This window comes from Myotis nattereri (genome assembly GCF_964212035.1).
Source record: "Myotis nattereri genome assembly, chromosome: 2".
In the NCBI taxonomy this organism is placed as follows: domain Eukaryota; kingdom Metazoa; phylum Chordata; class Mammalia; order Chiroptera; family Vespertilionidae; genus Myotis; species Myotis nattereri.
In genome coordinates this window covers 2485040-2508158 of record NC_138076.1, presented here as the reverse complement: position 1 = coordinate 2508158, position 23119 = coordinate 2485040, and the positions used below count along the sequence as shown (strand labels likewise).

At 42.4% G+C, this 23119-nt stretch overlaps 1 protein-coding gene and 1 long non-coding RNA gene across 3 annotated transcripts; both read left to right on the top strand.

The window, feature by feature from the left end:
- The first annotated feature begins 896 nt into the window (after nt 1-896).
- LOC308514786 (uncharacterized protein) lies at nt 897-12344 on the top strand. 2 transcript variants are annotated; one of them, XM_081085090.1, is made up of 8 exons: nt 897-1050; nt 2027-2289; nt 2520-2590; nt 6424-6504; nt 8060-8186; nt 9336-9431; nt 10169-10251; nt 10715-12337. In XM_081085090.1, exons 4-8 carry the CDS (start codon nt 6493-6495, stop codon nt 11360-11362), a joined length of 966 nt encoding a protein of 321 aa, XP_080941216.1. In that variant the 5' UTR covers nt 897-1050; nt 2027-2289; nt 2520-2590; nt 6424-6492; the 3' UTR covers nt 11363-12337. The 2 variants fall into 2 exon arrangements, with proteins under 2 accessions (XP_080941216.1, XP_080941215.1); XM_081085089.1 differs by lacking the exons at nt 897-1050; nt 2027-2289; nt 2520-2590 and having other exon boundaries at nt 5631-6504; nt 10715-12344.
- Nucleotides 12345-17563: 5219 nt separating this feature from the next.
- Nucleotides 17564-21149, top strand: LOC308514785. The gene is made up of 3 exons (XR_013995617.1): nt 17564-17983; nt 18430-18535; nt 19286-21149. It is a non-coding gene; the product is annotated as an uncharacterized lncRNA (long non-coding RNA).
- Nucleotides 21150-23119: the final 1970 nt, after the last annotated feature.

Sequence of the window (23119 nt, the reverse complement as noted above, 5' to 3'; positions counted from 1 at the left end):
CACAACTGAGGGTATGTCAAAAGCATCTCCCCAATGAGGAGAGGGCAGATTCTGTGAAGGGAACTTGGAGAAGGAATAAGGATCAGGGAGTAGGAGTGGGAGGAAGACAGAGACACTCAGGAGCAGGAGAAATTTGCTTGGTACATACTTGGCCTTACTAAACTTCTTGCAGTATTTTAAAGTGGAAATAATCACATTTTTTTTCTATTCTTCAAGGGAGGATATCTGTGAAATGCTTAGTGTCAACAGTTGTGGCAAGGAGTTTTTTTTAAGTTCATAGTCTTTAGTGAGTAATAGAAACTTTATTAGATGATATTAATACCCTCTTAATAGCATCCAATAGGAGCAAATGTGTGTAGGCCCAGCAGAAACTCTCACTAAACTTCTGTTTTCTTTCAAAAGTCTGCGTGCTATATGAAAACATATATGCTAATGTAAAAAAAAAACACCTCCTCTTGCCTGGACTTTGTCTAGTAACTGTATGACTTTCAAAATGGCTCATTATTTGTTGACTATACATATTGCTTATTACCAAAAGGATGGTGTAGAATAAGCCATCATTTGAATTTCCTCTGTAATCTACACATTAAATGAATTTTTATTTAGATGTGTTAATTGTTCCAAAATGCTGAAATACAAATGAGTAAAAAATGATCCTATATAATAAAAGGGTGGTATGCAAATTGTTCCCTTGACCAGGAGTTCTACCAGGGGGCAGGGCCAGCCAGGGGAAGGGAGGGAGTATCCGGCCAGCAGCTGCTGGGGACTGTACCAGTGCACTAATTTCATGCACTGGGCCTCTAATAGAATATAAAAATATATCTGGAAAACAATCTGCCATTCAGAGACAACTCTTATATTGATTCATTTACATGTTTTGTGTGTGTGCCTTACAGGGGATCTGGCCTCTGGGAAGGTGTCTGGACTCAATGACCATGTCCTGCCCACCAGTCCCCCAAAGCCCCACCTACTACGAACATTAAGACTAAAGCCTTTCCTGGCCCTGTCTTGCTGCACTTTCTGCCTTGTGTTCCACTCTGCCACCTTCAGGTGTGTACTTCTGGCATCCCGCTTCTGAGCCTGGGGCTGTTGGTGGGAGCTGGGGCTGTTTTGGGAGCCTGCATTAGCCCCTCCTTGCCCTGTTCCACGCCCGCAGGCCTGTGGAGCAGCATGAGCAGTTCTGTGGTTCTGTAGCACACTTAGAAAATACTGCAAAGGCTCCAGAAGGCTTGGACCTCCTCTCTAGCTTTCTACGCTTGTTCCCTGGGCCTGGGGGATTTTAATAATTTGTAAGCTGTCCATTACTGAAATTGTTGAATAATTTTAAAATAATGTTCTGCTACAGGCAAAGGATTTCTTGACTATTACCTTTCAATAACTTTTCACTTCTACCTCTTTTATACTTGAGCCTTTTTAATAGCTGCTGCATCTTTTTTTCATTGAGTTTAGTTCTCCTTAAATCACATGAATTCATGGTGATTGTTTAGAGAGAAATATATGTCTGCAGCAGGCACTCTGCCTGGCTCAACATGATGACTGTTTTCCACAGTACGTTTGGAACATGTGTGGGAGCTGGCGGAGGTTCTCCACGATCTAAGAAAGTTCATGGCTTCTACATAGTTCATAGTTCTCATCCACGCAGGACCTTTCTTGATGCTGCCACTTGGAGGCACACAGCACGACTCCTAGGTGCATTCCTCCCACACACAGGGATGTCCTGTTTCACGTGCATAGGGCTTCCCCAGAGAGCCCTGTATTTCATTAGAAGAAAAATTCTAAAGATGAAAAAAGATTTTACATTTAAACCTAAATTTGCCTTGAAATCAAAACCCAACATAATCCCATGGCCAATGCCTTGTTAGTTTTCCTAACTCTTCCTTCCCTCTTCTGGGATTATCCATATTCTCTGGATAACCCCCATCAGTAAACTGTATTATAGAGCATCTTGGGTAGTGAACTGTCCTGGGGAGTGGCTACCTTTTCCCAGTTATCAGATCCTTGCATTAATCTGTTGTTTCTCTTCCAGATCGGATCAAAAGGCCTGTCCTCCCTGTTGAGTGACTCAGAGGAAAATAAGAAAAAATAATGTCCAGAATCCAGACATTTAAACAACTCTTCCGTGCCTCAGACCTCTTCACTCACCCAGGAAGGCCAAGGATTCAGGTTTCCATCCCTGTACAGGCACACGGCGGGCAGAGAGCAGAGCATGGTGTCCACTAGACGCTGCCTGTTTCTGTGATGCTGAAGACTCTCCTCCCTGTGCACTGCAGAGAAGACTCAAATTTCCAGGTGTGGACCAACATCCAGGGGGCAGATGTTCTCGCTGTTCTGAGAAGAGCAGGTGCTGCAAAGCTCAGGGTAGAGCAGGTGTTTGAGGGATATCAGAGTTCAGGGCACAGTTGGAGCAGGAAGCATCCAACCACTTTCTGGCCTTGTGGCCGCAGAGGGCAGCAGAGTCACAGGTGGAACCTTGGGCTTCCCTGGGGTTTAGAGATGAATGTCACTTTCCTTCTCTGCAGAGCTTTTCAGCAGGGGAAGATGCTCGCTGAACATTCTGAACCATGGAGATGTGTACCTGACACCTTTCAGGGTATGTACGGACCCTCTTGGGGAAATCATGAGGGACTCCTTGGTGTACTTGGGATGGCTGTTCTCACACAGAAGCCACCCCAGGCTCCTAGAGTGGGCAGATGTAATGGATCCGTGGAGCTCTGATATTGTCCAGGGTCCTTATCATCAGTAATTGCACTTTTTGATTCAAGTTAAAGGCGATTAATTTTAGTTCCTTAATTATCAGAACTTTGGGATGTTGCAGGGAGAGACCCCTGTTATAAGGCATCTCTTCTGGTAACACATGGGACCAGAGTTTTAGTCGTTGCGTATGAGAGGCTAAATGGTTGTGACATCAGTCTGGCTTTAATGAGGGGAGTGGGTAAGAAGATATAAGTTATTACAGCAGTGATCCTCCGTGTTCCAGCTGTGAGCACTTCACACTCATTGAGCACTGCACACCACCAGCCTGTGGGGAAGCCCGACTGTGTCCCCAGCCTGGGCCCTTACCTCTGCCATCCAGTCCAGAAGAAACTTGTTCAACATTTTTTTGGTCTTGGGGCACTAATCTTCCGTGATGAGGATGAAGGTGATGGTGATGATGGTGATGATGACACTTCTTAAAACATCAACTACTTATACTTAAAATGAATGTATACTGCATGATTTTTCTTCAAAATCTGTTTGTTCTTTTGTATATCTCCATTTATCTTAAGATCATGTCCTTAGTCTGTCAAATGTTTAATATTTTCAAAAGAGTTAAAGCTCATAGTCCATGTAGGAAAATCAATAGTGAAGCTAAATCATTTATTCTAGGAAGCCCCAAGCTTTTGAAACTTGTAGGGTTTCACAGTCCTTAATCATTAGCTAAATCTTTTTTTTTAATTAAATCTTTATTGTTCAGATTATTACATTTGTTCCTCTTTTTTCCCCCCATAACTCCCCTCCTCCCAGTTCCCACCCCACCCTCCACCCTCACTCCCCCACCCACTGTCCTCATCCATAGGTGCACAATTTTTGTCCAGTCTCTTCCCGCATCTCCCACACCCCTTTCCCCCCCAAGAATAGTCAGTCCATTCCCTTTCTATGTCCCTGATTCTATTATGATCACCAGATTATTTATTCACTTGATTCTTAGATTCACTTGTTGATAGATGCATGTTTGTTGTTCATAATTTGTATCTTTACCTTTTTCTTCTTCCTCCTCTTTTTAAAGGATACCTTTCAGCATTTCGTATAATACTGGTTTGGTGGTGATGAACTCCTTTAGCTTTTCCTTATCTGTGAAGCTCTTTATCTGACCTTCAGTTCTGAATGATAGCTTTGCTGGATAAAGTAATCTTGGTTGTAGGTTCTTGGTATTCATCACTTTGAATATTTCTTGCCATTCCCTTCTGGCCTGCAAAGTTTCTGTTGAGAAATCAGCTGACAATCGTATGGGTATTCCCTTGTAGGTAACTGAGTTTCTTTCTCTTGCTGCTTTTAAGATTCTCTCTTTGTCTTTTGCTCTTGGCATTTTAATTATGATGTGTCTTGGTGTGGTCCTCTTTGGATTCCTTTTGTTTGGGGTTCTCTGCGCTTCCTGGACCTGTAAGTCTATTTCTCTCACCAGGTGGGGGAAGTTTTCTGTCATTATTTCTTCAAATAGGTTTTCAATATCTTGTTCTCTCTCATCTTCTGGTACCCCTATAATTCTGATGTTGGTACGCTTGAAGCTGTCCCAGAGGCTCCTTACACTATCTTCGTATTTTCGGATTCTTTTTTCATTTTGCTTTTCCAGTTGGGTGTTTTTTGCTTCTTCGCATTTCGAATCTTTGACTTGATTCTTGCGCTCCTCTGGTATGCTATTGGGTGTCTGTATAATATTCTTTATTTCAGTCAGTGTATGCTTACTTTCTAGTTGGTTCTTTATCACAACATCGAGGGTCTCATTAGATTTCTTGAGGATCTCACTACATTTATCGGCGGCTTCTAGACAGTTCTTGAGAGACCTTAAAAGTGTGGTTCTGAACTCTATATCCTCCATGGACAATTTTGTCCTGTTTCTTTGTCTCCGCATTTTTTATGCTTTCTTGGTGCACCCCCTAGTGGTCTTTGTGTGCAGTCTTGTTGTAGTTAAGCCTTGATTGTTGTCGGCAATAGTGGGGGTGATTTGACCTCCAGGCTAACTGGCTATGAGAGTCCCTCATTAGCTAAATCTAAAGAGACCTTCGGTGCATTGTTTTTCTATTTCTTAATGGTAAAATATGCACACTCTAGATACCTGAGAAATATGCCCTTTGAATATACATTTTAAACACAAGCATTTTTACTTATATGGAGTCACCCTGACTCAGCCTGAATGATATCATAGATCATAGTACTCTTAAAAATAAAGAGCAGGATAGACCTCGCTTTAGCTTCTCTATGGTACTGCCCATAACAACCAAAATCCGCAAAATAGTGAGGCTTCTGGAAAGAGACTCTTAAAAGGATGAATAATCGGGGGTATAATCTGTTGATGAAATAGTAGACAAATAGATCATTAAAACGCAATAGGGAGTCCAGAAACAGTTCAAACAATACAATGTAGAAAAGAAAATCTTCAATAAGGGGAGAGTAACAACTGGAAATTCACATACAGAAAAATGAAACTTTGTGCCCAGCTGGCATGGCTCAGTGATTGAGCATTGACCTATGAACCAGGAGGTCACCATTTGTTTTCCAGGCAGGGTACATGCCTGGGTTTCAGGGTCATTCCCCAGTAGGCGACATGCATCATTGATGTTTCTATTTCTCCCTCTCCCTTCCTCTCTGAAATCAATAAAAATATATTTTTTTAAATTAAACTTTATTATAGTATTAAAGTTTTTGGAATCACTTCTGTTTATGTCACTTGTTTTGTTTTGTTTTGTTTTGTTTTTCTGAACTTCAGGTACAAATGGGTAAGTTAATGCTACTTTTGTTTATATTATCATTTTCCATGAAATACATCTGATTATTGCTATTTTAGGAGAGAATTTAGAGTTTATAAATACTTTCTCTGTGTGTGTCTCACACACTTTTATGTGTACTATTGTACATACATATGCACATAAGCATACGTGTGTGCACGCTGAAATACAGGGATACTGCAGCTAATGAAGGTTAATACAGAATAGGATTTCAGCTACCACCTTATGAAAATATGAGATGGACCAAGTAGATTTCCAGCAATTCTGTATTATCTGGGCTTCTTTGACCTAGAGGACCAAGGCAGTACATGCCAGTGCCTCTATGACTCATGTATATCCTCCTGCCACTTTCTTCTGGCAGAGATTTAAAGGACTTGATTGGGATGGGATGGGTACCATTGAATCCTCCAAATGGAATAAGTTGTTGAATTGATAACTATCAAAAAACACGTTCTTAGTTGCTTGGGTACTTGAGCAGGAGGAAATGAGGGTCCAGAGGATTACGTGGAGGTTGGAGAATCCCTGCTAGTGCATAAGGCAGTACTGATACCTGAGAAATTCCACAGTGCTTACCTGCAGGTGGATGCCAATGTCTGCATATGGTGTGAGTCAGGGATTACTATACTTGGAAGTCAGGGAGGGAATTGAATAGCTGAATGCCATGGCCTAATTAGCATAAAAACCTCTGTACATTTTGATATTCTTATCCATAAGGTTTCTGTGTTTCTTTGCTTTTTATTATCAACTCTACTCATAGTCTTCATTCTTGTGGCCCTAGGAGAGGAGGAGAGTCCTCTGCATTTCTTGAAGACTTGCTGCCTGTTTGTTGGTTACGCTGGGAGTAGGGAACACATGCAGCTGAACACTGGAGTGTCATGACAGGAGGGTCTGGATATTGTGCACAAGATTGGAGTCTCAAGGCTTCTTTCTCTGTCCTCAGCTTTGCCTGTGTCCTTTTGTCTGTGAGTGAAAACCCAGAGAAAGATACCTGGCAACTGAGTCACTGACCATGCAGCCGCTGGTGAGTAGGAATGCCTCTTTCTACTGGAATCACACTGCTGTTGACATCAGTGGGCAGATTTCTCCTACTTCATCACTGTCCTAAGCAATCGGGAGGTAGTCAGAGATCTGAGCTCCAGTGAAATTTCCCCAGGACTCTGAGATGGCTGTAATGGGTCAGGAACCTCCCAGTGACTAACATTCTTCCTAACATCATACTGATTTATTCCAGCAGGTTGTACATGTGCAGAAGAGATGAGAGAAGCTTTCTCTAATTCAGTGCATGGCCTCACTGGGAAATAATGAACTCCTTAATCATGCTGTTGACTACAGAGGTGGGTGGGTGTGGTGAATAGAGATGAATGAGAAGTAGGACTGGGGAGGCAGTGGTTTCATCAGGGAGGCCAGTCATTGAATGTTACAGGTGCTTGGTGAGCATGGGGAATCATTCATTTATTTTTTCCATGTTAAATGGAAGGTCTTGCTAGAATATATTTTCACTTTTGAAAAATTCTTAGAAGACACCTAAAATTCTCATGATCATTCTTGTGGCAGTTACACATTTTGTCTTTCTGTAATTGACTCTTCCTTCATACTTGGTAGCTGGAATTCATGTATGTGCACTTTTATGCCTTACCTGCAGCTGTGCATGCAGGGCAGGGAGTAGAGCAGAGTCAAATGTAGGACCCTGGAAAATCGTTGGAGAACTAGATAGATCTAAACCAGTCCAGGGGCTCTTCTATCCATTAGCTGGAGACAAGATAAAGCTACAAAGGACACAGTGACAACTGCTGCTTGAGGCCCCAGATAAAGTCAAGGATGGGAGGCCTCATCCCACAGGGCCTTCAGGTTAGGACTGTCCTTCAGCACAGCCTCTCAGAGCCCTGGCTTGTGCTGCTGACCATCTGACCTGTTGTTTATTATGAATACTTGAGTTCTGTAGCAATAAGACAGACAGCACCTACTGGTACCAAGTGCTGTGTGAAACTTACTCATTTCTGAGGAATGCCAGAGATTGCTTCAAGGATCCTGGACATTTTAGTGAGTTATAGACCAATGGCATGTATTTAATACATGTTTACATAGAAAAGATTAGTTCATGGAATCTTTCAACACTCACAACACATTATTAAACCCTTTCATAGACAAGGAGTCTGAGGTTCACGCAGGGGAATGATGTAACTATAGTCATGATTCAACAGTGGCAAATCACAGTTATCGTTTGCCTTAATTAGAAGTCTGTAAAATTACTTGACATTAACCAGGAAGTGAGTTTTACTTATAACTTTTTAAGGGTCTGGAAGTAAAAATCAGTTCTGGAAAATTTCAAGGTTATATTACACCATATTTCATATGATTTTCCTTTTTAACAAAGGCTTATTAGTTCAGACTATGAATATGTCTGTGATATCTCTGAAAGGCAGATGCCAGCTCAGCACTGAGAACCCCAACTTCAGTTTGATCTTGCTATATACCCAGCTTCTCATCCCCCTTTCTTAGGTTGCCATCTCTACCCTCCTACTCTGGACATTGGCTGGGGTTACTCCGTCGAAACCAGAATGTCCTTGATATTTCAGGAATCAGTGATATTTGAAGATGTAGCTGTTGACTTCACCCAGGAAGAATGGGCCCTGCTGGACATACACCAGAGAAAGCTGTACAGAGATGTGATGCTAGAGAATATCAGTCACCTGGTTTCCCTGGGTGAGTGTGTCAACTTTTATGTATGTATGTATGTCTATAAATAGGTATTCATTCATTCATTCAACAATTATCTAGAATAGCTTACACAGCCCACTCCTCTCTCTACCGTGATTCTGTCATAGACCTTAAAACTACATGGAATAAAAGTTGTCTCTTTTCATTTACTTATACCTAGTTTCTCACCCAACTAGAATGTAATCTTGATCCCAATTTAATGTCTTTCTTACTACTCAGTATCTAACACTCAGAACAGAACTGGGAGTTCAACGAATATTTTTTAATGCTTAAATAGATTAAATTTTCTAAATAATTATTCTGTTCTAGTCACTATGCTGAACTTAAGACCAGAGTAGTGAAAATGACAAACTTGATTATTCTTTTGAAACTTACATTTGAAAATAATATTCAAGTCACTTTGGAGACATGTAATTTCCCCATTTTTGAAAAGATGGAAGATTCTGCTTTCTGACTGAATGTGAGGGTGGACATCAGCACCCAGAGGTCTTACTACTGTGGACATGGGGCTCGGATTTCTTACCTGTTCTTTGTTAAAGGTGTTGGTGCCTTCATGGCCTTCAGTGATCTTATTCTTCCTCAGGAGCCTGTCGTGGACTTGATGGGAATGCATTTTTATTAGTACACTAGTGCCCAGTGCATGAATTTGTGCACATTGAAAGGAAATTAATTAGAAGGTGGCCAGCAGATGGGGACTGGGTGAGATGGGCCAGACATGCCCTGGAGCCAACCTCCTATGGTCCCTCCCCGGCCGGCCGCACCTGGGGCAGCACCATGGCTCACAGGGCATCTACAGAGTGAGCAGGGTCCCTCCAGCATGTGAAGTCCCTCAACCTGGCCTGTGGGAATCAGGCCAAAACTGGCTCTCCAACATCCCCCAGAGGGTCCCGGATTGCAAGAGGGCAGTTCTCAGGTGTCACACCCCGGGATCGTGCTCTCTCCTCTCTGTTTTTGGGGTGTGTGACCTGAGAACCACCACTGTGAAGTCACTGCAGCTAGGCAGCTTCTGCATTGAGCATCGGCCCCCTGGTGGTCAGTGTGCATCATACCAGCCAGTCGGACAGTCAGAGGTCACTTAGCCTTTTATATATATATAGATATCTCAAAATCCGTATAACTTTCTTTCACAAACAGGGTATCGGATCTGCAAATCAGATGTGACTTTTCAGCTAGAGCAAGGAGAAGAGCTATGGAGTGAAGGGACTGGGTTTCTCCAAGGCCAGATGGCAGGTGAGCAGCAGGGGTCAGGGCTTCAGTGTGAGGAGATGTCTGCTCAATGACTGAGTAAGTCCTTAGACCAGTGATGGCAAACCTTTTGAGCTCGGTGTGTCAGCATTTTGAAAAACCCTAACTTACCTCTGGTGCCCTGTCACATATAGAAATGTTTTGATATTTGCAACCATAGTAAAACAAAGATTTATATTTTTCATATTTATTTTATATATTTAAATGCCATTTAACAAAGAAAAATCAACCAAAAGAATGAGTTCGCCTGTCAGAGGTGACTGACATGCATGTGATAGGTTCACCTTACTGCCTTAGACTGTCAAGTAAAGGCTTTGGGAAATTTGAGTGATATTTTTCAAAATGTAGATGGACAATGAAGCAAAATTATTCAGATGCTGTCATTATTCCATTTATATATATATATATATATATATATATCACAATTCATGTGTCCTCCTGTCATTGGCTCAAGGGATAAGGATTTTCATATGCTATTGAAGTTAAGCTTTCACATAATAATCTTGTTCTGATCCTTCCCTTTGAAAGTTTCCCCCTCTTTTGCTACCCAACATCTATTTTATGTTTTTTGTACTTCAATCCTGAAAATCTTTACTAATTGTCAGTGCCTTTGGGTGTGTTTCTACTTCCTTAGAGTATTTCCCATCAGTATGCCAATTTTTGAGACATACTCACATCTTCATTCCCCTAAAGCCATTCTAATTTTTTAAAAATTATTTTAGGCAGGGAAAGTGCCATTCAAAATGAAGAAATGATAGCCACACAACATACCAGTGGAAAGGACACATTTACAATCATGCAATTGGTAAGTTTCATGAGTGTTCATTCTGGTCATCCAAATTAAAACTTGGCAATTGGATGTTAGTACTTGAGTACAATAGTGTGATTTATGTCAATTTGGGATAAAGCTTTTACTGAGCAAAAAACTTGGAGTAGTTTCAATGTAGAGAAGGAATTAACCTAAGCTCATAACTATAACCTGAGATATTAATAAAAAGGACAACTGCATAAATGTTGTTTGTATACCTAGTCTTTGAAACATATTGAAGTTTTCAAAATTAACCTATAAGCTCTGTAGTTGGGATGCTACAAAAGAGAAAATCTGTGTGTAGAGTGGAGTAACACACCATGCATATGTAGGCATCATTGGAAACATTTTAATTGGATACCATCGCTGAAAGATTAGTTTAGTACTCATATGTAGAGAAGTGAATGTATGAACTTATGTGGGCAAATCAATTAACAGCCTTTCATCTTTTTCCCCAAAGCAGAAATTTCACACTCAAGAGGATCCCTATGAATATAATGATTTGGGAGATTTCACTCATAGCTCCATAGTGACTCAACATGTGTTAACTCATATGGAAAAGAAACCCTGTATCAGCAAACAATATCAAAAATCCTTTAGTGACCAGTCATATGTTAATCAACATAAACAACTTTACACCAGAGTTAAATCATATGAGTGCCATCTATGTAGGAAAACCTTCAGTAATTGCTCTAGCCTTAGAAGACATGAGATGACTCACACTGGAGAGAAACCATATGAATGCCACATCTGTGGGAATGCCTTTATTCAGAGCTCTGACCTTAGAAAACATAGTCTCACTCATACCGGAGAGAAACCTTATGAATGTCATATATGTGGGAAAGCCTTCAGTCAGTCGTCTAACCTCAGACAGCACCAAAGGACACACACTGGAGAACAACCGTATGAGTGTTGTCAGTGTGGGAAAGCCTTCAGTAAATGTTCTGCCCTGAGACGACATGAGAGAACTCACACAGGAGAGAAACCTTATGGATGTCATCTGTGTGGGAAAGCCTTCAGTCAGTGTTCTGCCCTTAGACGACATGAAGGAACCCACAATGGAGAGAAAATTTTGAATGCCTTCAGTAAATATTCTGACCTGAGATGACATGGTATTATAAGTAATGAATATAGAAGAAAACTCAATCATAGTTTTAACATTAAAAAACAGCAAGGACTTGCACATTAAGGAAACACTGTCTGTGATCAATGTGGAAGGTCCTGCAGTCATTCTTACTCCTCTTCCATGTGCAAATGTAGATGGAAGATAATCCAGTTGTGTGGAATCTCTCTGGCAAAGCCTTCAGCCACTCGTCTGACCGTAGGTGACATGGGAGAACTCACACTGGAAGTATAAAGAATGCAGAAGTCTGCAGCAACAGCTCTCAGCTTCATACTAGAAAATTCACACAGGGGAGAACCCCTCAGTCTGCAGTCACTGGGAATGCTTTCATTTATAATTCATGGTAAACAATTTGAGCAAACCCCACTTGGGAGAACCCTAGGTCTGTAATTGCTATGAACATTTATTCAGCCAAACTCCAAGCATGGTGTGCACAAGAAAACTCAGTGATGAAATAACCACTAGACCAGTATTTAGGAGACTAAAACCTCTTGAGGAATACCAATAATTTTTCCTTGGGAAATGATTCAGTGAAAAGTTATGAGAAGTCCTTTATTCAGAGAGGAATGCTGTGGCTCATATGAGAATTTGGAGAATAGAAAACACGTTCTGTGTCATGAAAGAAGGACAGAGATCACTCATTTATAGTCAGCACTACAGTCCTCATGTTGAGGGGACAGAAGTTCTATACTCAAAGTGGAGAAAGCTTCTGCTGGATTTCATACCTGAAAACTCAGTCTAGGGAAGAAAATAAACCCTCTAGAGGTTTATTTAACATACTACTTAGTACATGATTCATACTTTTCAGGGGGAAAAAAACTATTCCTGGGGAAAATATGTCATATAAATGCAAGATAGGGTGATCTGAGAATATTAAATGCAAAATTTTGTAAGAAATTAGATTAAACTTTTTCAATAGATTATTGCTATAAAACAATAAACTGTTGCTGAAAAAATCTATGTTGATAAAATCCTGGTTTTCTTTTTTTACACAGTTGTAAATGCAGATGTGGGAGTCTGCACACCTTGGCATGTGGATTAGAGGTTCAGCCTGTCTCTCTGAGTATTCCTTTCTCCCACAGCTGCTTTCATACAGCTCACCATCTTCTGTCTTCATCTGTGTCCTAGTGGTCACAGCAGGGACCTTTGACAGGTTTCTCTGTGCGCTGTGAGCCGGGCCCAGCAAGGCATGGGACAGTGTCATAACTAGTATAAGCAGTAACATAGGCTCCAGCCCTGCCCCTGCCCTGCCCCTGCCCCTGCGCAGCTCTGCCCTTCCAGGCCAAGAATTTTTGCATTATTTCCATGATGTTTCTGATTCCAACTAATTGGGGCAGAAGTTCATGCCACATCTTATTTAGATGAGTCCTGAGTTATGCACTTACTCATTCCCCAAACTGAGCCAGTGCTGTGTGTTCCCACAGCAGCCCAGAAAGAAAACTCCAGCAAGATAGAATTACTTTGCCCCAGGGATTGGGAGTATATTATTCTTCAACCAACCCCAATACTGGACCTGAGCCTCAAGGAGAAATGCTCTCAAGACATACCTGGGATGATTTGTGCTCTTCCAAAACTGGCACAATCCCAAATCATAGCCTGAGACCAGTGAAAGGAGCACTTCTCTGTGTGACATTAATACATCATTATTTTTTAGAAAGCTCCTCAATTGACTCTACAGCTGGAGTGGGGGGCAGTCAAGTCATGTATGAGGAGATGAGCAATCAGAATTCAATATCTCGGCCCTCTGGCTAGAGAGACATAGGTTGTGATCAGCCAGGGACACATGGAAGTGTGAACAAGGGTCAAAGAGAACAAATTTGTGGTGAGAAGTTCAGACTGTGGAGACACACCCCAGGGGTTCTAAATTCCACTGTCACAGCCCATGAGACCTTGTAACTGAACCTTTCTGTGACTCAGTTTCTTCATATTTTTTCCCCAGCAAACAAACAGAGATGTTTACTAGTTAGGCGGGCCGATTCCACCCCTGACAAAGAGCAAGCTCCCTTGGGCAGCCACTCAGGGCGCTTTGCTATCAGCCAGGGCACTCAGCCTTAAAGAAATCAAGTGTGTGCTTTTTTTCCCCGCAGACTTCCACACTTACATGAACAAATAATTATACCCAAGTAGACATAAAAACATCAAATAAACATTTACACTTACACCCTTTCAGTGAACAAGTACTTTTACAGTCTTGGAATCTTGAGCAGATAACAGGAACACCGCCCAAGTCCCCTGATGGGGGCCTGACAGGAACAGATGTGGGGCCCTCCCTTCCCCACATCCCAGGACAGGATTCTTGACCTATGTCTCATCCAGATAGAAATGGTACTCATCACAAACAAACAAATCCAAAACCAAAAATCAAAAAAACCAAGGCCAGAAGTACCTTCTGACATTTCAGGGGTACCAAGGAAGGAGAAGTTAGGCAACATTTCTCTTTCCTCCCATCACACCAAAGCCATGCTTTCCAGTTCCTTAATTTTTAGGTGACATGTAAATAATTAACATTCCTCAGATTAGCAATACATTCAAATTTTTTAAGACACACAGAAATTTCACTAGTTAAACAATTTTAAACAACAAAGATACATATTTAAGCAATAAAGACAGATTAGGTCATAACATGACCCTTAGGCAATTTACATGATTAAAGGTAGGGAGGTTGCTTCAGCTATCATTATCTAGATTAACTGGGTGGTATCTAGATTAACTGGGTGGTACACAGCCCTGACCTTTGCTAGGGCTTCAAAGTTCTCTGTCTATACTCAGCTAATGAAGACAGTAAATGGTTTCCAGCATCTCCCCCTTATTTTTTCTTTAATCAGTCTTGGGCCCCATCTTTCACATTTGCAAAGCTCAAAACTCTATCCAAAATCGGACTATGCACGCATTCGTTTTAAGCCAGCTTTTCTCTTTACACATCCACAGAAATCCCAGACACATTTACTTGGGGAGGGGATGACCTGTTTTCACAGATCCTTACTCAGATGCCCGCCTGACAGAAGTCGTGGAGCCACACAAAGGAGGGGAGAGGGCAGGCCCCCTCCCTCCACATTTACACTTTCACCAGACATTCATTCAGAGTTTAAACAATCCATTCAATTCCTAACAATTTCCCAATTCCTGAGGGAGCTCTATAGCCTCCCCTAATTTCTTTGAAATGATCAATCATAATACTTATTTTGAGTCTGTCCCATAACGTCCGTCCAGTAAGTCCATAAAATAAGAAGAAAAACACAGGAAACAAAGACACTCAACAAAACGAAAGCTAGACGATGGCCGTGCGCCAAACAGCGGGAGCAACCCGCCTCGTCTCAGATTGAGGGGTTTCTACAGACCTTCCGACTCTGTGGAAGCAAAACTACACCCCTCCAGATGGAGGATCGGAGCATCCCCCAACTCCTCCCACCCGTGATCCCCCAGTGCGTCCACCTAGACCGTTTCAGGAACTACAGAATTTCAGAAGTGAGCTCACACAGGACAGATACAGAACAAGTTCCTGAACAGAGGCAGTAAAAAACTGCCTAGGAATGCTTCTCTTCTGCCTTTTTTAAAAGATAGGCCAGAATGAGGAAGAACCAAGATGGCGGCATAGGTTAACTCCGGAGTTTGCTGCTTTGAACAACTACTTCAAAAGTGAAACCAAAAAACGGAAGGGACATCACCCAGAACCACAGGAACGCTGGCTGAGTGGAAGTCCTACAACTAGGAGGAAAGAGAAACGCATACGGACACTCAGAGGAGGCGCAGAGCTGAAGTCAAATTCTGAGGTGCGGAGTGCGCGGAGCGGGCTGGCGGCGGAGGGCGCGGTTGGCGTTTTCAATCGGGAAGGAGTCGCAGACTCTGAGCTCCAGATCTGGGCGAGTCTTTAGGGACCCAGACTCAAACGGGAGAAGCGGGACTGCCTGGCTTCGGTCAGAGCGAGTGCAGCTTTCTCTCCGAGCTTTGCAGCCATTGCTGGGACTCAGAGAGGCAGAGCCCCTGGGGACAGGACTGAGAGCCGCCATAACTGCTCTCTCCGGCCCACCCTGTTGATCCTGTGCGACCCGCCCCGCCCAAGCCCTGCACAGAGGCATTTGCCGGATAGCCTCAGGCAAACGCCAGATTAGCACCTCCCTAGAGGACAGAAGTTCTCTCACTGCTGACACAGCTGATTCTCATAGCCACTTGGCCTGGAGGTCAAACCCTCCCTGGAATTAGCTACAACAATCAAGATTTAACTATAAGACTGCAAACAAAGACCACTAGGGGGTGCACCAAGAAAGCATAACAAAATGCGGAGACAAAGAAACAGGACAAAACTGTCAATGGAGGATATTGAGTTCAGAACCACACTTTTAAGGTCTCTTAAGAACTGTCTAGAAGCCGCTGATAAATGTAGTGAGATCCTCAAGAAATCTAATGAGACTCTCGATGTTATGATAAAGAACCAACTAGAAATTAAGCATACACGGACTGAAATAACGAATACTATACAGACTCCCAACAGCAGACCAGAGGAGCGCAAGAATCAAGGCAAAGATTTGAAATGTGAAGAAGCAAAAAACACCCAACCAGAAAAGCAAAATGAAAAAAGAATCCGAAAATACGAAGATAGTGTAAGGAGCCTCTGGGACAGCTTCAAGCGTACCAACATCAGAATTATAGGGGTGCCAGAAGATGAGAGAGAACAAGATATTGAAAACCTATTTGAAGAAATAATGACAGAAAACTTCCCCCACCTGGTGAAAGAAATGGACTTACAGGTCCAAGAAGCGCGGAGAACCCCAAACAAAAGGAATTCAAAGAGGACCACACCAAGACACATCATCATTAAAATGCCAAGAGCAAAAGATAAAGAGAGAATCTTAAAAACAGCAAGAGAAAGAAACTCAGTTACCTACAAGGGAATACCCATACGACTGTCAGCTGATTTCTCAACAGAAACTTTGCAGGCCAGAAGGGAGTGGCAAGAAATATTCAAAGTGATGAATAGCAAGAACCTACAACCAAGATTACTTTATCCAGCAAAGCTATCATTCAGAATTGAAGGTCAGATAAAGAGCTTCACAGATAAGGAAAAGCTAAAGGAGTTCATCACCACCAAACCAGGATTATATGAATTGCTGAAAGGTATCCTTTAAGAAGAGGAAGAGGAAGAAAAAGGTAAAGATACAAATTATGAACAACAAATATGCATCTATCAACAAGTGAATCTAAGAATCAAGTGAATAAATAATCTGATGAACAGAATGAACTGTTGATTATAATAGAATCAGGGACATAGAAAGGGAATGGACTGACTATTCTTGGGGGGGAAAGGGGTGTGGGAGATGCGGGAAGAGACTGGACAAAAATCATGCACCTATGGATGAGGACAGTGGGTGGGGAGTGAGGGCGGAGGGTGGGGCGGGAACTGGGAGGAGGGGAGTAGTGGGGGGGGGGGAAGAGGAACAAATGTAATAATCTGAACAATAAAGATTTAATTAAAAAAAAAAAGAAAAAAAATAAAATAAAAGATAGGCCAGATTCAAACCCTTAGCCAGCCCGAGTTTTGACGATGAATACCATCTAGAAACCATTCCTCCAGATACAGGACAAGTCCCTTAGAGATAACATATATCACACAGAACAGAATACACAAAACACAGACACTTACCGCGGTCAGTCAGACTCTCCGGATCAGGGGTCCCTCAAGGGTCTTGGGGATCCCGGATGAGCCCCCAAATGTTATGCCCAGATTTCAAGATCCCCAATAGACCACACCAGGGAGCCAGCCGTGTCTGATGCAAAAGCAAAGAGTCTTTATTCGAACTAGTTCGGCTCCCCAACCACACCCACCGACGCAAAGGCAAGCCAAGTGGCAGGGCCACTTTCTTCATTTCAAAGGTGGAAATAGCTGAGTGCCTTTATCTTAGAGTCGCTATGAGCACTAATGTATTGATACTGTATATACCAAGTTATTACAGCTGGTGGGCACTTTGTGTTTGCAAATAAAAATATTTTACTAGGTACACTTGAAACCTGCTCCAGAATAAATTTTATTACAAATATACTTTTTAGCATTTACATTGCTCTCTGGGTACACCAGTCTTCTTTCATCTTATTTTTTACATTGAAATATTTTATAATCATTTTCTAAAATAAAGTCAGATATTATTACATAACTAATCTACTTAATATATAATTTGTCTCCAAACAGTAGCTGACTTCAGGTGTGATCCAGGGTAAAATTTGCATTTTCCTCCATGTTCCTTCCCAACTAATATGGACTTTGGCATGCACCACAACATCTTAGTAACAGGCACCAGGTGAGCCCCGTGTTATGTCGCTCTCTGTAACCCATATTCCACCTCCATAAATCTGTCCCCCTGTTTCCTTTCAAATGTGTCCCTGCTTTTGGTGACTCACTGACCTCCTTCTCTCCCCGCAGGTGAGATACTGGAACTGCAGGGCCTTTGGGCACAAGGCAAGCAGGTGTCCACTGAAGCATTGGAATAGGTCCCCAGTCCCCAAGGCCATGGGCTCCAATATGATGGAGGAAAACCTGAAACCATGGAACCCCCAGGTCCAGCAGAACCCAGGATGCTTTAACAGGGCTGCTTGGGAGGCTGAGCAGAGAGCATGGTGAGCATTGTGAGAAGGTGGAGAAAACATTGGGGCAGGATTCATGAAGCCTGTGTCCTTACCTCTACACTGTATGCCTTGTCATTTCCATTCAAAGACAAAAACCAGAGAAAAAAATCCCCATCTCTTCAATGGTCACAAGCCCAGTTTTATACAATTCCTGGGCAATCAATGAGGGTGAATGGTGGTAGGGTTGGTGCTGGGAACATCTTTAATCTACAAAGGTGTCAGACAGAGAGGAAACAGAATAAAGGAAAGTCCTTCATGAAAAACCCAGGCGGGTTCCTTGGGGAGGGGGATCTGAGAGAAGGCAAGGGCCAGTCTGGTAAATGCACTGGGCTTCACTCCCTGGATCACAAGAAGTGGAAAGAGTGTGGACATGGAAAGGTTCACCTTCACTGGAGAGAAGAAATGGAGTGTCTCATGTATCATGTTCTGTCCTTCAGGCATGAAGAACAGAGAGAGGCTCCTTGCTGGAGACTTCCATGGAGACCCACTCAAAGGCCCCAGCAAAACTGCACGGAAGAGACGGAACCCTGTGACTGTTTGAGGGTGAGTGTCCCCAGGTGCTAGGCTTTTTCTTGCATCAGGGTCACTCTACTTCCCTCCTTGTCTTCTCTCTGACGGAATGGTGAAAATTCTAGGGGAACCCACATCGTTTCTGTAGTATTTCCTAATTCATTTTTCTTAGTGTCTTTTCATTTGCCTACACTTGCATGTGTCCCAACAATACAGGAAGAGGCAAAAGTGGGGTTACGGTATTCCTTTGGAGAATGGTAAAGTAATAAATCATAATACCGCAATAAATGCTGTCTTTCGTATACCTACTACTGGAAAACCTACTTTTGACCTATCCTCTAAGCTGATGGTGGGCATGGGTGTGGTCTCATTAGATGTTTCCACAAGTCAACACCCCTTGCGGGAAATGAGGCATCATGAATTCAGAATCCCTTCTCCCAAATTGCCCACCCAAACTCATTCATCCCCAAACTGCCTTCACCACACCAAGAGGTGTCCATTCCCTAGCAGAGGCTAGGAGAGGATTGTTTCCACTTCACTGACAGGAGACAGCTGTGAGAAGCTTTGTGCTTTTCCTTCTGATGTTACCAAAGGAGGCAAGGGGACAGTGTATCTTCTTTCAGACAGATTCAGGAAATTCATCTTCTTTACATTCATTGCTGGTTTATCCTATGCAGTTCATATCTTTTCTTAAGATCTTTTTGTCGTTGTTGGTTTAATTTTAGTTTCTACTTGATAGTGAGAAAATTCTAATATATAACATCGGTGTTGTTTCTCTTACAGGATCCACACACGCTGAGACCTGATCACAACACAAGAGGAAATATGTGAGAGACCCTGATCTCACCCCTTGGTCACCGAAAAGGAAATGTATCATGACATCCACAGCACTTCCCATTGAAGGTATTGAGAGAAGCACCTGCTTACCTCCTGTACCAAAGAATGGACAGGAAGGGCCTGTTACAGACTCCCCTCATGCAGAAGGCACACACTTTGTCCAGGATCCCAGCCACAGTGTCCATGAGGGGGACAATAGGCCCCCACCAGGCTCTGAGAATGAGAGCTCTGCATGGGTTCTAGAAAGAGGATCCTAAAGGTTCCTTTAAGTGATGAATTTACTCATAGGTATGCTGTGTCTCAACATTGGTTAATTCATATAAGAAATAAACGTTACATCAGCCAGTGAAGAGCTATGCCTTAGAGACACATTGAAATTCACACTAGAGGAAAATTATGTGAATGTGAGAAAGCCTTTAGTAATGCCTTCATCCTCACATGACACAAGATCACACTGGAGGGAAATAATTTAAATGTCATCTATGTGGGAAAGGCTTTTTGCAAAGATCTGAACTTAGAAATACAATCTAATGCACAGGTTTGGGAAACCTTATGAAGGTGTGAGTGTGGGGAAGCCTTCAGTCAAATTCTTACTTGAGACAACATGAGAGAATTCACACAGGAGAGAAACTTTATGAATGTGGTGAGTGTTAGAACCCCCTCAGTCCACATGCTAATCAAAAGACACCAGAGAACCCACACTGGAGAACAGCATATGCACATCAGCTATGCAGGAAATCCTTCAGCAGTCATTGTCCTTCCCTTAGAAAACATGAGTAAATTCAATACAGGAGAGGACTCACGAAAGCCTCCAGTAGATAGTCTGACCTGCACTGCCATGACATGTCATTGCACATGTAATAAATACAGGAGAGACATCAATCACAGCTTTATCATTTAAACACACCTGCAGACTCATACATGAAAGAAACACTCAGCAATGTGGGAGATCCATTTATCTTCATACTCCTTGGCCCAGAAAAGCCTTTATTACGTGAGTGCATCCATATGTATGGTATTTTTGTGCAAGCCTTTAATCATTGGCCTGATCTCAGGTAACATGACAACTCACATTGTAAAAATGCTAATTTAGATGTCCTCAGCAACAGCTCTGCACTTTGAAGATGCTTGCCATATTCTTCAGAGGATAATACATAAGGCTACATTTATAATTATTGGTAAAAGGAACAAATTTCACAAGAAATAAACACTAGGGCTGTGGTCACTATTGGCAAACATTCAGCCAACTACCAGGCTTGTGTGCACATTAAACACAGGGAGGACACAACACTAAGACAGGAAATCAGAACATTACCCCTCTTGAGGAAATCCAAACATTTCTTTACAAATCATTCACTCTAGTGAAGTTATTCAGGGCAAAAGCACAAGAAACCTTTTCTTTATAAAGCAACACTAGTGGTCAATGTGAGGATTCATACTGTACAAACGACTGTGTCAGTAGGATAAGGCATTCATTGGTCACTTATTTCTTAGTCAAACTTAAGTTTCACAAACCAAGGAGATAGGAATCCTAAAACCAAAGCAGAAATAGCTTAGATTTCATCTCGGAAGCCATGATCCTCTGTGTGTGTGTCTGTGTGGGTCAACATTTCTAAACGAGTTTTTCAACACATAACTCAGCAAATAATGAATCTTTCAGGAGATAAAGTTGTTTACAAATGTAAGGCATTAAATGCAGGAGGGTAAAGTGATCAGGAAACACTGAAGGTAGAATTTTGTAAGAAATTCATCTTAAAATGTAGCAATGCTTGCAGATACTTCAACAATAAAATCTGTGGCTGAAAAAGCTAAATGTTGGTGTTCTAGTTTTCCTCATGCCGTTTTCAACACATGCATTCAGATCTGTACCCCTTGCCTGGCGGGGAGAGAACCAGACCTCAGGTTCACACAGCTCTTTCTCCAATGGCTACTTAGACACATCTCAGTTCCTTCATTTATCTTCCATCCAACACCATCTGTCTCATTCCAAGCCATGGTGCTGACACAAGTATGGTCTTCAGCCCCACATGCTAGATGTCTCTGAGTGGGATGACCCTGCTCAGGCAAGGTCATGGGGGCATATCAAAGGCATCCCACCTAAAAACCTTGGTTTTACCTCATCCTAGGTTTCCAACATGAGGACAGGAGACAGTATTCTGCCCACAGAAACCTAGAAAGCTCTTTGATTTTTGCTCTCAAAGTTCTGAATTAAGATACACTGGGGGGATGTGAGGGCGATCTGGCTGCGACATCTGTCACCCCATTGATTGCCAGGGTTGATTCGGCTGATCTGGCTGGCTAGGCGGGTGTCCCCCTCCTCCCTCACCGATCCATGTGCGTCCCTCCCGAAGCTGCGCGCTCGGTTGAAGAGGACGACCTTCCCCCCCCCCCCAGGAGAGGACCGGTCTTCGGTCAAGGGTATACGAGTAGCTGCGCTCCCCTGCTAGAACCTCCAAACAAGCTCTCAAGATACACTGGGGTAATTGGAGGGTGCGGGGTGGACGGCGAAGTCTCTGAGCATACCCTATATCAGTGATGGCAAACCTATGACACGCATGTCAGAGGTGACACGCGAACTCATTTTTTGGTTGATTTTTCTTTGTTAAATGGCATTTAAATATATAAAATAAATATCAAAAATATAAATCTTTGTTTTACTATGGTTGCAAATATCAAAAAATTTCTATATGTGACATGGCACCAGACTTAAGTTAGGCTTATTCAAAATGCTGACATGCCGAGCTCAAAAGGTTCGCCATCACTGGTCTATATCTTAGTTAAATCAGTATTTTTGCATCATACAATAATTTCAACTTGGGCCTTAGCTGTTTCTTCCCCAACCCAAGTATCAGCCCAGAAAATAAAGCTGTAGTAAGATAATTTCCCTAGTCCTATTAGCCAGTCCTTAAGCTGCTTTGTAAATAATTAAGAAAATATGCTTGCCCCAAGCAAAATGAAAGGATTTCACCACTTTGTTCCTAGAGATGAAAATGTTCTCCTTCAACAAACACCCTTATTGAACCTAAACATCAAGGTGCTGACCTGTACTCTTCCCAACAAGCACAGTCCTCAAACCACGGGCCTCACTGAGACCCAGTACATGAGTACATTCTGAGGTTGAAATGGACATGTACTTCTTTTTCTAAAATCTCTCCCCAGGTGATTTCACCTTAGAGGCAGGGTGGGAAAGTGTTAACCACATCAGAGGAAGATGAGGAACTAAGTCTATGGTTCACCTAGGACCGTGGTTGGCAAACTGCGGCTCGCGAGCCACATGCAGCTCTTTGGCCCCTTGAGTGTGGCTCTTCCACAAAATACCACTATGGGCGCACACGTACAGTGCGATTGAAACTTCGTGGCCCAGAACGGTGGGCCACTAGAGAAAAACCATATGAATGTGGTCAGTGTGAGGACGCCTTTAGTCAGCATGCTAATCTCATAAGACACCAGAGAACCCACACTGGAGAACAGCACATCAGCTCTGTGGAAGTCCTCCAAGTCATTGTTCTTCCCTTAGAGGACTCTCCTCATGACTTTGTGTTTATGAAATTCTATATTCAATTTCTGGTTTTCAGTTTTTGTTTGCTATTAATAAAATTCTGCAAAATATGTCACATTGTGATTTCTTTTTATCCCAGTAATATATTTCAGGTCATCTCTTTATTGGTATCTCATATTTCTCCATCTTTCCTTTTATCTTTATGTCTGCAGGTCCCACAGAAAACTCCAGCCCCGGGTGGTTAGTCCGATGGTCTGCTTGAGTCCCAAGACAGGGACTGT

Coding starts and splice junctions, on each gene's coding strand:
- LOC308514786 (XM_081085089.1), top strand. Junction 8,187..9,335: donor CAGTCACCTGGTTTCCCTGG/GTGAGTGTGTCA, acceptor TTTCACAAACAG/GGTATCGGATCTGCAAATCA. Junction 10,252..10,714: donor CATTTACAATCATGCAATTG/GTAAGTTTCATG, acceptor TTTTCCCCAAAG/CAGAAATTTCACACTCAAGA.